General features: G+C 43.3%; 1 protein-coding gene across 3 annotated transcripts; it reads right to left on the bottom strand.

Moving 5' to 3' along the window:
- Window positions 1–1810: 1810 nt before the first annotated feature.
- usp42 (ubiquitin specific peptidase 42) lies at window positions 1811–15014 on the bottom strand. 3 transcript variants are annotated; one of them, XM_015963574.3, is made up of 18 exons: window positions 14882–15014; window positions 13021–13302; window positions 11415–11621; window positions 10874–10984; window positions 10605–10704; window positions 10239–10306; window positions 10064–10134; window positions 9851–9933; window positions 9649–9760; window positions 9428–9568; window positions 8644–8744; window positions 7411–7564; window positions 6702–7328; window positions 6556–6629; window positions 5423–6445; window positions 2247–2548; window positions 2119–2171; window positions 1811–2044 (listed from the first exon to the last, which is right to left on the bottom strand). In XM_015963574.3, exons 2-17 carry the CDS (start codon window positions 13259–13261, stop codon window positions 2122–2124), a joined length of 3465 nt encoding a protein of 1154 aa, XP_015819060.1. In that variant the 5' UTR covers window positions 13262–13302; window positions 14882–15014; the 3' UTR covers window positions 1811–2044; window positions 2119–2121. The 3 variants fall into 3 exon arrangements, with proteins under 3 accessions (XP_015819060.1, XP_015819058.1, XP_070401624.1); XM_015963572.3 differs by having other exon boundaries at window positions 5423–6448; XM_070545523.1 differs by having other exon boundaries at window positions 5423–6448; window positions 13021–13273; window positions 14882–15004.
- Between the last annotated feature and the right edge of the window lie 23 nt (window positions 15015–15037).

Below are 15037 nucleotides of genomic sequence, written 5' to 3' on the forward strand. Positions count from 1 at the left end.
TGATTGTAGCCATCAGGCTGATATCTAACAAGTTTTTTAGAGCCACAGTGGTTAGTTTCAGGTTAATAGTTCCAGCTTCGGTGGCTAGCAGGTAGTAACTCGCTTACATATTTCATTTAACCAATATGCACACAATTAAAAGAAGTAAAAGGCTCGTTTTACATTCGTTAAAACTTATTCGTGTGAAAATTAACTTTACCTCACGTGTCACGTGATAGTCAGTTCCATTTAACCGTTTTCTTTGACCAAGGAAGGACAGTGTCCTCGTTAGCAAGGTGCCCTTCCTGGCAGCAAAGGCAAGGCCAGGTTCCCTGACATATAGAAACACCCCATGAATTCTGCTCTTCAGTAAAACATCCTGGAGAAAATCTGACCTTTGACCTTAAACAGGCTGTTCAATATAGCTGAACCAAATGATGATTCTGGCAAAAATAACAAATGGTTTCACAGGTTGGTCTCCCCATTAAGTGAAATCATCATTTGAAAACACTTTTGTATTTACTCAGGTTATTCGCCTCTAATAATGAAATTTGTTTACTGATCTGAAAACAAACATTTAAGTGACAAAAACGTGTGAGGCCACTGCTTTTTCACAGCACTGTGAATGATGTGATCCTTGAGAAAAACAGCTGAATACTTTGATGTACAATCTGAATAAAGATACATGCTAATACCGTAGCGTGCATGTGGATTCTCTAAGAGCTCAGAAATGTGCCAGTCTTTGGTTATTTCAGGTGTGGAAACAGTTAATACGTGTGTGTGTGTGTGTGTGTGTGTGTGTGTGTGTGTGTGTGTGTGTGTGTGTGTGTGTGTGTGTGTGTGTCCATCCTACAGATCTGGGTTATTTAGAAGCATGAAGAGTGAATTTACATATAAATTTAACTTGAAAAAATGTTCATCAGGCTCAAATACAATCAGCCTTTTTCCTGCTAAACACAAAAGCCAGTAAATCAACATCTCAACCACCGTTTTTCATTCATCAACACAGATTGTAAACAAAGTCCAAGGACAAAAGAATTACAATTTCTGACATTAACAAATGCATTTAAGGCCTTTACCTTATACAACGTATAAATTCAGACATGCTAACAGAAAGGTAGAAGAGCAGTTTTCTCAGCCTGTCTAGGGTTGAGAAATTGAAAGGAAACTCGTTCAGGCTAATCATACTCACTACTGACTAACCTCCAGAGAACATCGTCAAAATTAACACAAGATCCCTAAAAACAAAAGAATCCTGATGCAGGATTTTTAGAAGAGTAACTGATAATACAGTTCAAATCAAATTCACAGTATTTTTTGTTGATACTAGAAGAAACAAACTGTATGTGTCGTTAACAAAATAAAGGTCTAACAATGGTCCACAGCCATGATTAAAAAACTTTTTTGAATGCATCATGGAATGCATGAAAAGAAGAGGAGGAAAGAAGCAGACGGAGAGAGCTCTGCAGACCGTTTTAAAAAGTGAATCTTAGGCGTCAAACACCAAGATGCGTTTAAAACAACAACAAAAACATCAACAAAATCTGAGAAATGTCCTCAAGTCTGTCCAGGGTTCCCATGGTGGTGTCAGTCAGCACCGCACTTGTCTGCCTCATTCATAAACATCTGCCCACACGCAGCGGGGTCAACAACAAATAAAACCTAAAACATGGCAGCTCTGCAGATACGGTGACATCCTACACCTTCACTCAGCACGCTGCATCGCACGTCTCCCTTAGCTTCACTCTGGTCTGAAGCAGATGGAAAACTGGGTGATGGTAGAAAGTTCACAAGTCCTGAGTTCCACTGAGCAGCAACTGAGATATTTAAGCTCCAGGCTTTGTTTGTATTCAAACTGGTATATATATATTAATATCTGTCATCAGAACTGATGGTTTTCTTTTAGACCTTAGAAGAGTTATGGTGAGAAAACAAAACAGACGAAGGTATATTTGCACATTTAAAACACTTGTTCTGGTAAAATGTTTCATTTCCAGTGAAGAAGCACCACGTCAGAAAGTTCTGGATATCATTCCTCTGCTGTTGTCAGATGGTTTAGATGCGTCTGTAACCAGAACAACAACAGTCATCTGTTGGTACTGATTCGGTTTCATGACTTTAAAGTGGAGCCACACTTACAGATCAGTGTTTGTAACCATTGGAGTTGCTGCCGGTTCTGCTGGAACCGTTTCCTACAACAGGATCAACACGTTAGGCCCAAACCTCCACGTCAACATTCATCTGCACACGACTGGTCGGGGAGCTACCTGTGTATCTGTTCAGGTGGTGGTGAGGTGTATCGTCTGGAGGCGGGTTGTGGTGTGGAAGGAGTAGGCGGTCCTCGCTGAAGTCTGTGCGGCTGCGTTTTTCGGGTGTAAAGCCACGGTCGTATTTAGAGTCCTTCATCTGAGAGTGATGCCGTTTACGACTCTCCCCTTCTTCACTGCTCCTGCTGTTGTGACCTCGAGCTGCGTCTGGACTCCTTGGCTCGGAGTCGCTGTCCCGGTGCCTCCTCTTCTTTTTCTTCTTTTTTCGTGTGTCAGTGACTCGGTCCGAGTCTACGTCTGAGCTTTAGGAGTACAGAAAACAGGAGACAGACCTGGTTACATAAGCTAGGGTTCACCACTCTGCCTCCAAACACAGAATAATAAACACAAACCAGTATGTGTGGGACGACAATGGCAGTGCACGTCCAGTTGTGTCCTTGGGCAAGACGCTTAACCCATCTCGCCTGCTGGTTGTCGGAGTGACTGCTGGCGCCAGCGCTCAGCAGCCTCGCCTCTGTCAGTGTGTTCGAGGGCAGCTGTGGCTACATTGTAGCTCATCACCAGCAGCTTGTAAATGTGTGAGCATGGATTAATGACTGAATGTGTTGTAAAGCAACTTGGGGAGTTGTGGAACTCTAGAAGGTGCTATACAACATAGGCCAAGGCTGTGCAGTGTTACAAATATGTTGCACGTACGATGAAAAACTGTGCGATAAACTATTTTTAGACGTAGCCCTGGTGCTACAACTTTTCTAGTTACTTTTTTCCCCAGAACTTTATTGAACAAAGGTAAGCTACTTGTTGTTTGTGAAGGAAGATGTGTCAGGCAAAGCCGTGGCACGCCACAATGCCAAATAGTGGTTGTAGTCTATTGTGATAAAGTGTTATCTCGTCAATGTAGTTACGGTTACATTCTACTACATTTCCCACAATGCCTCCGTGTTCTCACAAGTTTACTCGTATATCAGGGCTGTACAACACACAGCAAATGTATCGTCATTGCGATATCGGCACGTGCAATAGGCGTATCGCGAACAACAGAAAAAATGCAAACAACAGAAAAAAACAATGAGTGGCCCGGTCAAACACACATCATGCTTCTGTTTGATTGACAAAATGAATTCAGTTTTTGACAAATAAAATAGAGCTCTTAATCCAATTGGCCAATCCAGTGGCTTCTCATAGGTTAGAAGCCCGCCCCCTAGGTGGACGTCACTTAATTTGGATGGTTAGCAAACACCTGAGTTAGCTTTGTTCTGCTCTTTCTGCCAAGTCTCCTTTTTCCAGGATTCACTGATTTTTTTCTTCTTAATTTTCTTTTTCCCTTTCCTCACATCTTTTAAGTATTTATTAATTGCAAGTCATTTTGTCATCACAATATTCATCGTTGTTTCGCACACAGCAGGTTTTCCTAACATCGTTCGGCCATATTGTGTATGGTGTACGCACGCGCTTCAGAGAATCAGGCACAATTGAGAAAATTGGAGTGATATTTCAAACTAGGGCTGAGACCAATCTACAAATAGTTTGTTTCTGATGCACTACGTGGTAATTAGGTGCTGTTGCTGCTCAAAGTAACCTGCTCAATGTCGCTACAGCGATAATGGAAAGCCATTGTAGTATGTAACAACTCACAAACGCTTCTATCTTTGAACAAAGTAAACTGTACAACCTGCCTAGATCTGCCACCATTCCATTGTTACCGTAGAAATTAAATGTTAGTAGCATTTCCAGTAGCTTACAGCAGAACATGTTAATGAAATACATTAAATTCTACTGATCATGTGTATACATTAGATATGTTACTTCGACTAGCATGAGTGATAGTAATACAAACCTGAAAGGTTATTGAAATGTAGGTCAGAAAATATCTGTAAAATATTTTTTTACTAAACATCAGGTGGGAAAATACCAATTAAATACATATTATTGAAACTTTTATAATAAGCCTCACAACTTTGTTTTATTTCAGATTGTTTTGCAGCAGACCACAGTCTGATTCCACTTGAAGGGTTGTCAAATAGAATATTTGATTATTCAATAGAAGATTTGAATACTAAAATATTTGATAGCTGAAGCTCCTTTTTCAACAGGGAAGCAAACCACGCGAACCCAAAGAATGCAAAGAAACAAAAACACAACCTGCACAATAAATGAAAGCGTTGGTTTTGAGATTACAGTGACAAATAAACATTCCTGAAGATATTTCAGAATCAGCTCTATTGCCAAGTACGTGAGTGAGACTCACATTCCCAGGAAACTGCTTTGATGGTCGCTTGCTATTGTGTTTTCATTATATGAACTACTGTTTGTTTTTAGAGACTAACAGAATTTTTATGCTGGTGCTACAACTTTTTGTTCTGTGCTACAAAACCTACAACCTTCGTAGCACCGGTGCTATAAGCTAAAATGTTAACGTGATGTTTTCCTGTTGTTCAGACACACTCCAGTTATAGTCCAGACTAGCCATTGGCTCCTCAGTCCTGCTGAACGTAAACTATGGCCCAATCCCAGTACTCGCACTCATCTGCCTTGCGCCCTTCAATTTTGCGAGTGTGTCGAGTGCCATGACTCTCAACTGTGGAATGTGACCATGCCTCTTTTGCACCCTTGATCTGCACTTCACCCAGTTACACATTGACGCAGACTTCGGGCAAGGGTAATACCCACAATCCATTGCTGAATGGGAATTTTGAGAAGGCAGAGCAGTGGCTCAAGTGCCTTTTCTGAAAATGTGTATTTCACAACAAAAGACGTTCATATTTATCCATGTTCTGGACGTTTTAGACTAAGAATTAATTTAGACAGCAATGCATTTAAATTGTCAAATAAATGTTTGAAAGTTGTTAATAAAGATATATTTTTTTTAAAAGTTGCACAAACAGTGACAGGCATCCCCGTCAGGCGTCGTGGTTGATGACATAATGCTCCCTGTCCCAATTGGGCACTCACACACCCGAAGCCTCCTCTAATTGCACTTGACAGAAGGGCGTAGGAAGCAGTGAGAGTTTTGAGATTGGGCCCATTTCTCCAAACAGAGGCTGTTCAGGAAGCAGGAAACAATAAAAAGCCAAATGATCTCTATAGAGTAAGGTTTTTTGTTGACAACTATTAGTTACCTACTGTAACGGTACATTCAACGTTAAACTGGAGCAGGACGTTGGGTCGGAACTCACCCGCTCTTGTGATGCCGCTCTTTATCTTTAGACTTCTTCTTGCTTTTTTTATGTCTTTTGGAGCGGTGAGCCTCAGAGCTGTTGTCCCTCTCCTTCCTGGTGTGATCAGCAGACCTGCTGTCCCTCTGCTCCTCCTTCTTCAGAGATGACTCGCAGTGGGAGGGGCGAGCCTGTGGGAGGGGGGGCTTGGACTTGTTTGTTACAGCGGGGGAAGAGCTCCTCTCCTTTGAGCGGTAATAGTCTTTGTCCCGGCCGTTTCTTTTGTCCTTTGTAGCTCTGGACTCTCGACTGTACTGCTGCCACCTCCACCGACTGTGGGAGTCATCGCGGTAGGGGTGTCCCCTCTGCTCGTGGACCACATCAAATCGGTGGTGGCTGTAGTAATAAGAGCGTCTGCCCTGCTCATGATCCCAGTGGTGAGGGACGGTTCGGTCTCGGCGACGCTCATGCTCCCAGTCTCTGTATTTATGCTCAGGAGGGGCTAACCGATCCCTGTAAGGGCGGTAGTGATTCCTGTGGTCCCGCCTGTACCGATGACGGTCACTGTGAGCATCTCTGGTTGGACTCCTGCTTCTGTAGTGTCTGTCTCTGTCAAAGTCAGAGTAGGATCTGTGCCTCTCCTTGTCTGGGGACAGCGGCCTTTTGTTACCTCTAGAGCTGGGTTTAGACATCCCTTCACTTTCCATTGGTCCTTCAGTTCCTGCTGATGGACCGTTGGTCTGTGGGGAATCCTTGGATTCATCCTCACTTCTGCTAGCCTTCTGAGGAACACCCAACCCCCTGGAGCTTTGGCAGCCATCTGCCTGTGAGGATAAAACCGTTGTCTTCTCAAGATGCTGGGAGAGAACACCGTTTGTAGCTGGAGGTGGGGAGCTGGCAGCAGAAGATGGTGCGTGGTGAGGCAGAGGTTCAGACGATGTTTTAGCCCTGGAGTCGGCAGCAGGAAAGAGCCCGCTTTCTTTAGCAGCAGGTTGAACGTCCTGGGAAGAACTGGCCTGGGATGAAGCAGGGTCTGGCCTTTCTCTGCTGGAAACAAGAATAATACAAATTAACTTTGTGGTAATTATTTTAATCTCACGAATGAAAGGAACCAGATTTCACATCTCAACAACAGCCGAGAACGTTATTCTTACTTTAGTTGACTGTGGTCAGTGCTGAGTCCGTTAGTGCTGATGGAGGATGGGCTGCTGTGGTTACCGACGCAGCTCTGAGGATCATTAATACCACTGTTAGACGACATTAAACAGCTAATCTTTACAGGTTAACGAGCATCATTTACCTCTTCAAGTGTGCTGTGTCCGTTCACACCGGGGTGTCCGTGAGCGTGCCCGTTCTGGGTGGGTTTAGAGACTCCTTGTGTTGGTCCATTTACTTCACGGCCGTTCTGATGCACTTCTGAATCACCATCGGGTTTTTTAGCAGAACACATACTTTCCGTGTTATTTTCCATAGACGGACCCTTGGATAAGCAGCCATTTTCCACAGAGCCACAGTTCTCCTGATCCGATTCTTCCGAAGACTCTTGGCTGTACGGAACAAGGAAAGACGATCCGTTCTCGTTGGAGTGATCCCCATTGCTGCAAGACGTGCCATTAACATGGTTCAGCTGACGCGGAACGAAGCAAACCTCTGAGGTAGATTGTGAGGAAGAGGAGGAGCTGCTGGCAGAGGACGGCTGGCTGTAAGATGAAGAGTAGGGTCGGTTCTGTTTGCCCTGCCCGATGAAAAATGAGAGCTTCTGTCGCTTCTCCTGCTCTGGGATCGCTGTAGGGCGGCTGACGGAGTGGGAAATGGAGGAAGTGGCCGGTCCGTGGCCGGGCTTTCCGACTGCACTGCTGCTGGTTCCAGCCTTGGAACTGGAGGGATATTCCTTCAGAGATCCATTCCCGTTCACATGGGGAGAGCTCTGAGGAAACGGGATACATGTGAACACATGGTGGCGAACACAAAGTCAAAATGGCGGAAAAGTGTGAAGGTTCAGTCAGTACCTTGGTCATGTGAGGTGGTAACTGGGGGCCAATGAAGCCCAGGCTGTTGTGGACGCGCGGGGCCGCCACAGGCCTTGGAGACGACTGGCCACAGACGCCGGGGTTATTGTGACCTAAGTTACCGTAGTCTGCCGTTTTCTTCACATCAGAGGACCTGGTGATGCCACAGACACATATTTTAGATATTTTCCTGACAGAGGCTGATTTTAAACCTCCCAGATGTTTCGTAATCCTTTACATCTGCAGCTTAACTTTTTAAAATAAAAACATGTGGCTACAATTGGTGTATTTTCATTAGATTCCAATTAATGTTCTATGTAAAATATAAATGAACTCAAATGAGTACAGATACTCTGATTGTTTCAGAGGTAAGAATAGGGTAGGGCTGGGCAATGTGGCCTAGAATCAACTAGCCTGAACAGCCAGCCCCATGCTTACTCATGGGACGCTTCTATTCCAATAAACCCACCCCCTGAGAATTCTAACAGAGCCAATCAGAGCTGAGCAGCGTGCATCACACAGACACACACTGCAATGCTGAGTTTGTCATAAACATGGCGACTGAAGCGGCGTTCGCTGCGGCTCTTTACTCTGTTTTAAATGACTTGAACACGTCTTTAAAAACAGCAGCAAGTAGAGCCAGACGTCACTGTTGACTACAGCTAAAGAAACTACCGTGTTGCGCGGTACAGTCTGCATTCCTGCCTTTTTTCTGATTGGTTCTTTTTGAGCCGGCTAGTCCCGCCCCTCATGTGCTTCTCTGCCTGTGAGTAACCAGACTGGCTCTCTGTGTAGACAGAGGACATGCCTGGCAGGCCTGGCTAAAAATCAACATCACCATATACTGAGGATTTCACCTCGATAGCGATAAATGGACGATAACTACAGGTATGTGCAGAAACTAAAGTTGTCCACTAGATGGAGCTGTCACATGTATTAGCTTGAGTCACAGTTTTACGGTACAACTTCTTAAAGGGACATGAAAGTTGCCAACCTACACACATCTTTTCATTTGATTGATTATCGAATTTATTATCAAGGGAAAATGATCTCGATAAGTCAGAAATTTTGATGACGATACATTTTTGATTTATTGCCCAGCCCCTTCTCTAATCAGTCATCTCTATGCTTCTGTAAAAGCTTCAGCTTTTCAAAAATCACCACGAGCACCACTAAACCATGCAACCAACATCCACAGTAAGATGTTCAAAATGCTGGCTCTGCCTGACTCACTTGATGTAGAAGAGAACGTAGGCCTGCTGGTTGAGGACAGACCGGATGTCGCTCACAGACACAGAGGAGTCGTTCATCTGATACCACTGACCGTTGCTAGCCTGGGACACACGACAGGCAGAGGTTTTAACACTTGAGTTTAGTTCGGATGTGATAAATACAAAAGTGGCTAACAGCAGTTTAATCAGCACCTTCAGGAAACATGCAGACATTTAGACAACAATTTCAAGTATTGTTATGTTCATATTGACACTTAATTGTAAACCAGGTAGTTTTGGTTTGCTTTTAGCACCCCCTAGTGTTTGTTTAGTAGAACCAAAAGACAAACTTCTCTCCTTGCTGTGCGTTCATTTTTTAACACCTTAATCTAACAGCTGAAATGTCTCCCCAGCCTTCATTAGAGTCTACAAGAGTGGTTCATCCCTAAATTAAACAAATCAGCTGAGTTCCTGATCTAACATACAGGAAACATGCTGGAACCAGACTGGAGGGCAAGGTATGTCAACACAATCTTTTTCTAAGTCCAGCAGACCCGGACCAGCAACTCTGAAGTTGCAACTCAAGTGGAATATTCTGGCCACTGAGGGCGATAAGGGCTGGGTGGCCTTTCATTAACCCTGTAAAGGGTCATTTTAGCACCTACTGGCTCGAGAAATTATTTACAAATATGAAAAAGTTGCTAAGTGTCTTTTAAATCTGCTAAAGTCTGTAGGAGCTTTGGGGTTAAAGGAATACTCAGGACCAGCAGGATTCTGATGGATCAGGCTTGTAGCGTTAGCAGCACCTTAATATAGCAGAAGTAGTGTCCAGCATGACAGCTGAATCCAGAGTGGACCAGAACAGCATACAGCCCGTAGACCTGGGCCTCCCCTTGAGACTGAGACATGAAGGGCCGCAGGTCCAGGTATTCTGAATATTTAACATCCTGGTGAACAACAAGCAAAATATCACCCAGATGTATCTGTTAGAAAGCTCTACAGTGAGTATAACACCATGAATATGTACCTTTGTGATTTTTCCTCCTGTGAAGTTTGCAAATCGTTTGAGTGACAGGGTGAGCACGTTGGGGCTGCGATGGAGGGTGAATCTCTTTGAGGCTGTGACCATTTTTTTGCACCTAAAAAAGGAAGGTCAAACAGTTAGCCATCATGGCAATAAATAAGAAAACATAAAATCCTGGTGCACATCTGTTGTGTTGGTGGGTTACTTGGTGCATTTGTAAGCGTTTTCACCATCCAGCTGCTCCGGCTTCACAAACTGCTCCAGAGCTTTGGAGACGCTGGGAGCCGTCTGCATCAGACACAACAACTCGATTAAAAGCTTCTGCTGGTTTTAGAAGCTCTGGTAAAACTGTTATTCATTTACTAACCAAACAATAACAAAATAATTCAGAAAGGAGAAAAGAATTAGGTTGAATCACCTTAATTTCCAGAGTGATATCCAGAAAAGGGTCAAATGTGTCAGAGACAGACTTACAGTTTAAACATTTCACTGCAAAAAAAAATACATTTAAATAAATTATTGTACAACAATGTAAAACATGACCTCAGGTTGAAGCAATGGTAAAAGAAATCATATCAGGTTTAATTACTTACCTCTAGAGCGAAGGTACCCGCCAAAAACCTGATGGATGAAGGTGGTTGCCTGCGTTTGCCGGTCCAATCTGTCACAAAGACAGAAAAATTCAGTTTGAACGACTAAAGGCCACTGATGCTACCCAAGAACAACATTATAGAGTGTGGCAACGCTCTTCTATCAAGAAACATTTCACAGATCGCTAAATAAAAAACCAGGGACAATATAAAACAAGTTGTGTGTAAAAACAAGTCACTGCTGCCTAACAGATTTAAACGATGTTAAGGTTAGTGGCACTGAAGCAAACAAATGTTTATGTGAACACGCGACGCTTAGCATGAAGGAGACTGTTCTAAGCATCAACAGCAGCATTTAGTCAGACTCACTTGGCTCCAGGTAAGCAGGACTTTTGCATAGCGTCCACTGTGTATCGCAGGAACTCGTGTGCATCCTCCTGGCTTCCATAGCGGAAGTGCTTTGCAATCCCTGTGTAAGCAAAAATAACTTGTAGTTCAATACATGGACGTTCTGAACACTAAAGCTGCTAAAACCAGGGTAAAACAACAAAAACATTTTCCTCCCAACATTAGCAGCCACATGGACACACGTGTGTCTGAATTCAGGTTAATGCTTTGCACCAAACAAATCCACTTACTCTTGAGCTCATTGAGGACGCCGATGGGTTTAATGACATTGCCAGAGTTGGCAAAAACCTGGATGACGTGGTTTTGCATGGTGCACATCATACAGAACCCCGGTTCGTGGCCTGGAGAAGATTGACAATTAAAACATTAATTAAGCAGAATTTTTTTTTTTATTAATACTATCAAAGAAAAACAAAATTACTGTGGCGTAACCAGAGAAACACCCAAACACTCTCTGGTGATCGCATCGAATGCTCAGCATGATCCAAAATGTTTGAATCCGTGAATGCACCACTTTTAGGACCCCATTCACGCCAGCAACCACACATGTGGACAATTTTACTTCCAGATTCATAATATTTACGTTGATCCCAAAACTATATATTCTATTAACACAGTTCTGAGATGAATCTACCAAAATCCGTCAGGGCTGCACTTGAGTGATAAATCTGCACTGGTCCTGAAAACCAGAGTGGGTGGATGTTAGGGTGAAACATTAAATCAGACCATCTTCTATTCTAGCAACAAAAACATTCAAACACAACTGCTTACATGTTTTGGAGTGCTCCCTTGACAGCATGTAGTTGGCCAGTGGGGGGGTGTAGGTGAGACACTGCAGGGCTGAGTTGAGGAAACAGGTGTTGCCCATGTTCTGCAGGCCAGCACCAACACGGTGGACCTGGGTCCACTTCAGGCTGAGCCGCTCTGGATGGAACAGGACCTTCTGGGGCGAGTCTATCCCATCCCCACTGCTTAGAACTAAACACAAAACCACAGCTAAAATTAGAGGCAAGCATTTACTTTGCTTCTTGCTCATTTTCACTTTCATCAGCCGACTGCTTCACAAGCTCAAGTGACTTGATTGTGTCCCTGCTTTCAAACTGGCTGCGTTACGTAAACAAATGGATGAAAAGGCTGAAGGCAACAGAAACAACACCCACAACAATTGCACTAATTCACATCATGACTTTCAATAATAGAAGGGACAGGTGGACTGTGCTGTTTCATTTCTGCAGCTCTGCATAGCTGAACTTCCTCTAAATGGAATCCAGCCCTCCTTAAAGGGACTTTACGGAGTGTTGAATTTTTATGCTCGCGATTGCCCCCTCAGGTCAAAAGCGTAACGGCAGCTTCAAAAGGAGGCTCGTGCACGAGGCGCGCATGCTGTACGTGCACACTCCTTAACGAAAATAACAGCTGAGACAGTCCCGTGTGTGTGTGTGTGTGTGTGTGTGTGTGTGTGTGTGTGTGTGTGTGTGTGTGTGTGTGTGTGTGTGTCGGCGGACAGAGGACAGGAGAACAAGCAGCTAATTAATTAAATAATTTGGTTCTGTACCTTTCTCTTCAGCATAGCCGACAAAGGTTTATGATGGGTCAGTCCTCCTGCATGCTCAGATCATTCCCTTCCCTTGCTTGAAAAATTTTTCCAAAATGAAAGTTGAACCCACATATTTTTTAATCTGTGAATTCAGTGCCGTTCGGCGAGGCTCAAATAAAAATGTGGGCATCTTACTGTAAAAAAAATATACCATTAATGTAAAAAAGAAACTCTAAATCAACTATGTTCACATCCAGAATCGAACCCGGGTCTTCTGCACGAAAGCCCGAAGTTTTACTAGGCAAGCTAACGCGCCAGTGACGTCCTTTGTATCTGTAACATTTATATTCTTGATGACAGCTGAAACAACGTTCAAAGAACGGTTCGGAGGGCTACTATGCCTGAGCGTGAACGCGCATGAAGCAGCCTGCTCGACCCGAGAAGCTCTCTTTTTCTGTGATTTTACAGAAAAACAGGCAATCACAGTAAAAATGCCAGGGCTCATTCTACAGGACCAGGGCATTGCAGGAGAATGTATGAAGAAGAAATTTATTATTTCTATGCATGTTTTGGCTGTCAAACTTCCATAATGCCCCTTTAAAGTCTGCTGTGAAACAGGCCGATCACGTCACACAAACAGATCATGCAGCTCCTAATGTAGATGAGAGCTTGTTAATTATTTGCAAAAACATAACAGATAATTTACTTGAAATCCATTTTAAAAACTAAATTGAACCATATTTGTACTATCAGCAGTAGTTTGTGTAACTCGTGATGAATTCAAGCATCAGCCGACAGATCCAAAGTCTACATAAAAAATGCAACAGACGAGTGTCATACCTTGGTCCTTGGGCCGGTCCATAGAGGAGGGAGTGCTATTGTAGACAGCAGCACCAGGGGTCGGACCCAGACAGCCTCCTGGAGACTTGAGCCTGGGAGAGTCACTTGACATTGTGGGACCCACAGCCCAGCTGCTGGAACAACTGCCATCCATCCCCACGTCTCCACTGGCGAAGGAGGATCGGTTAAACCCGACTGACTCGTGGTCAGACTTCTCTGACGATCTGTCAACTATGGTCATTGTTCATAGCTGCTTTTGGGACAGACAGAAAATTTTTCAAGCTGCAAAACGAAAACATGATTTTGTGTCAAACTTTTGTCTGAGACAAGAAAAAAAATGTACAAGAGGTGTGTATTCATTTAAAGCAACAACTACACGCTAAGGCTCAAATACAACAGAACTTTGGCAACTAAAAACATCAGTCTGATTTAGAACATTTAAAAGGTTTTCAGGATGTATCTAAACAACTAATTTGATGAGAGATAGCACGTTAATTTATGAACTACATTTGAAAATAATAACACCAGGTGATGTTAAACGTGACAACAATAAATGTTAAGTTTGGCAACTACAAATCAAATGATGTAACTGCTGCTGTGTTGGTTTCTGTTTTGGTTCAGGAGAAAACTGCACTTCTAAAACTACTAATATGAAAATTTAAATCATCTCACATTGGATGTGTCTATTAGAGCCGCTGTTACAACCTAGAATTAAAAACGATGTCATGTATAAACATCATTAACCCTTTGATGCATGAATTATGAAATCTTCAACCATGATTTTTTTAACAATGTTTTCATTCATCTTTAGGTGTGAATGAAACAAATTTCAACAAATATATTTTTTGTAAAATTTTATAATTTACAAATAATTTATTACATGTCCACCTCAGTGGACAGTGTGCATTCTGAACATGAAATATGTTGGCTTGGCTTACTGAAGTCCAAATGGAGGGGCTCAAATGCAATAAAGTCTTAAACAGCTGTGCTTAATAGCAAAAATAAATAAATAACAATTTTGAGTACCTGTCCACTGTAGTGACCATTATGCATCAAAGGGTTAATGGTTACTAGCAAACATCTGAGCAGGTTACAACAAAAAGAAGCACTGTCGAAATGTTTTAAACCTACATTATAATGTTCCCTGTGAGGTAACTAAAGTACTACTTCTAGAACTAAAAGATGTTAGATGGATAAACCGATCGCTTGAGTGAAGCCACCCGAAGCAGACAGGACAGCTCTCCTTGTCGGAAGCACATTAGCAGCAGCTGTTCCCTCCCACCTGCTCCAGACTGACTTACACACAGGCTAAGAGACAGTAGCAAGGCCTTTACCACGCAGCGCATTTCAGTTTGAAGAAAGCACACAATAAAGCGAAGTCTACCCAACAGGCGGGACATAGATACGACACTTCATTTAATAAAAAAAGCAACGAGTCGTAATAAGCAACTAATGTGTGAACCCGACGGCGTAAACGAGCCGAAGGAACACTTTCACAACGACACGGGCAACGCTTAGTGCGGCACGGTGTCTGCTAATGCAGCTAACGACAGAGCTAGTTAGCATGGACATTGACACTGGCTTGTTTTACGGGAAGCCTCTTATCTTTGAACTCGCCTTCCATTAAGATCGGATCACTTTAACATATATTGTTTAAAACGTGTTAGTCTGGTTGATAGGACGTTTAGCTAACTGAGAAAGGACACCGGGCGGATGACGGCTTACTGCGTTGCTCTCTCCGACATGACATACCGAACCGGTGTAGAGCTACTACAACGAATCCCGGCACTTCAGACTTCCTCAAACATGTCGGCGTCGCAGCCAACATGATATTCACGCGTAAACGCGTCTCGAAACTTACCTGTACTGTTATGAACACGTTAATACCATTTTTAAATCCATTTCTTATTTCCAGCGGGTGTCCGGTGGTGAACAATGACGTAGCTAATTACCCCACGGGTACATCCGGCTACCGGCCATGTATCGCCGCCTGTGATAGGCTGACTTCTGCGTGAGG

Source organism: Nothobranchius furzeri, chromosome 16 (genome assembly GCF_043380555.1).
Source record: "Nothobranchius furzeri strain GRZ-AD chromosome 16, NfurGRZ-RIMD1, whole genome shotgun sequence".
Taxonomy (NCBI): domain Eukaryota; kingdom Metazoa; phylum Chordata; class Actinopteri; order Cyprinodontiformes; family Nothobranchiidae; genus Nothobranchius; species Nothobranchius furzeri.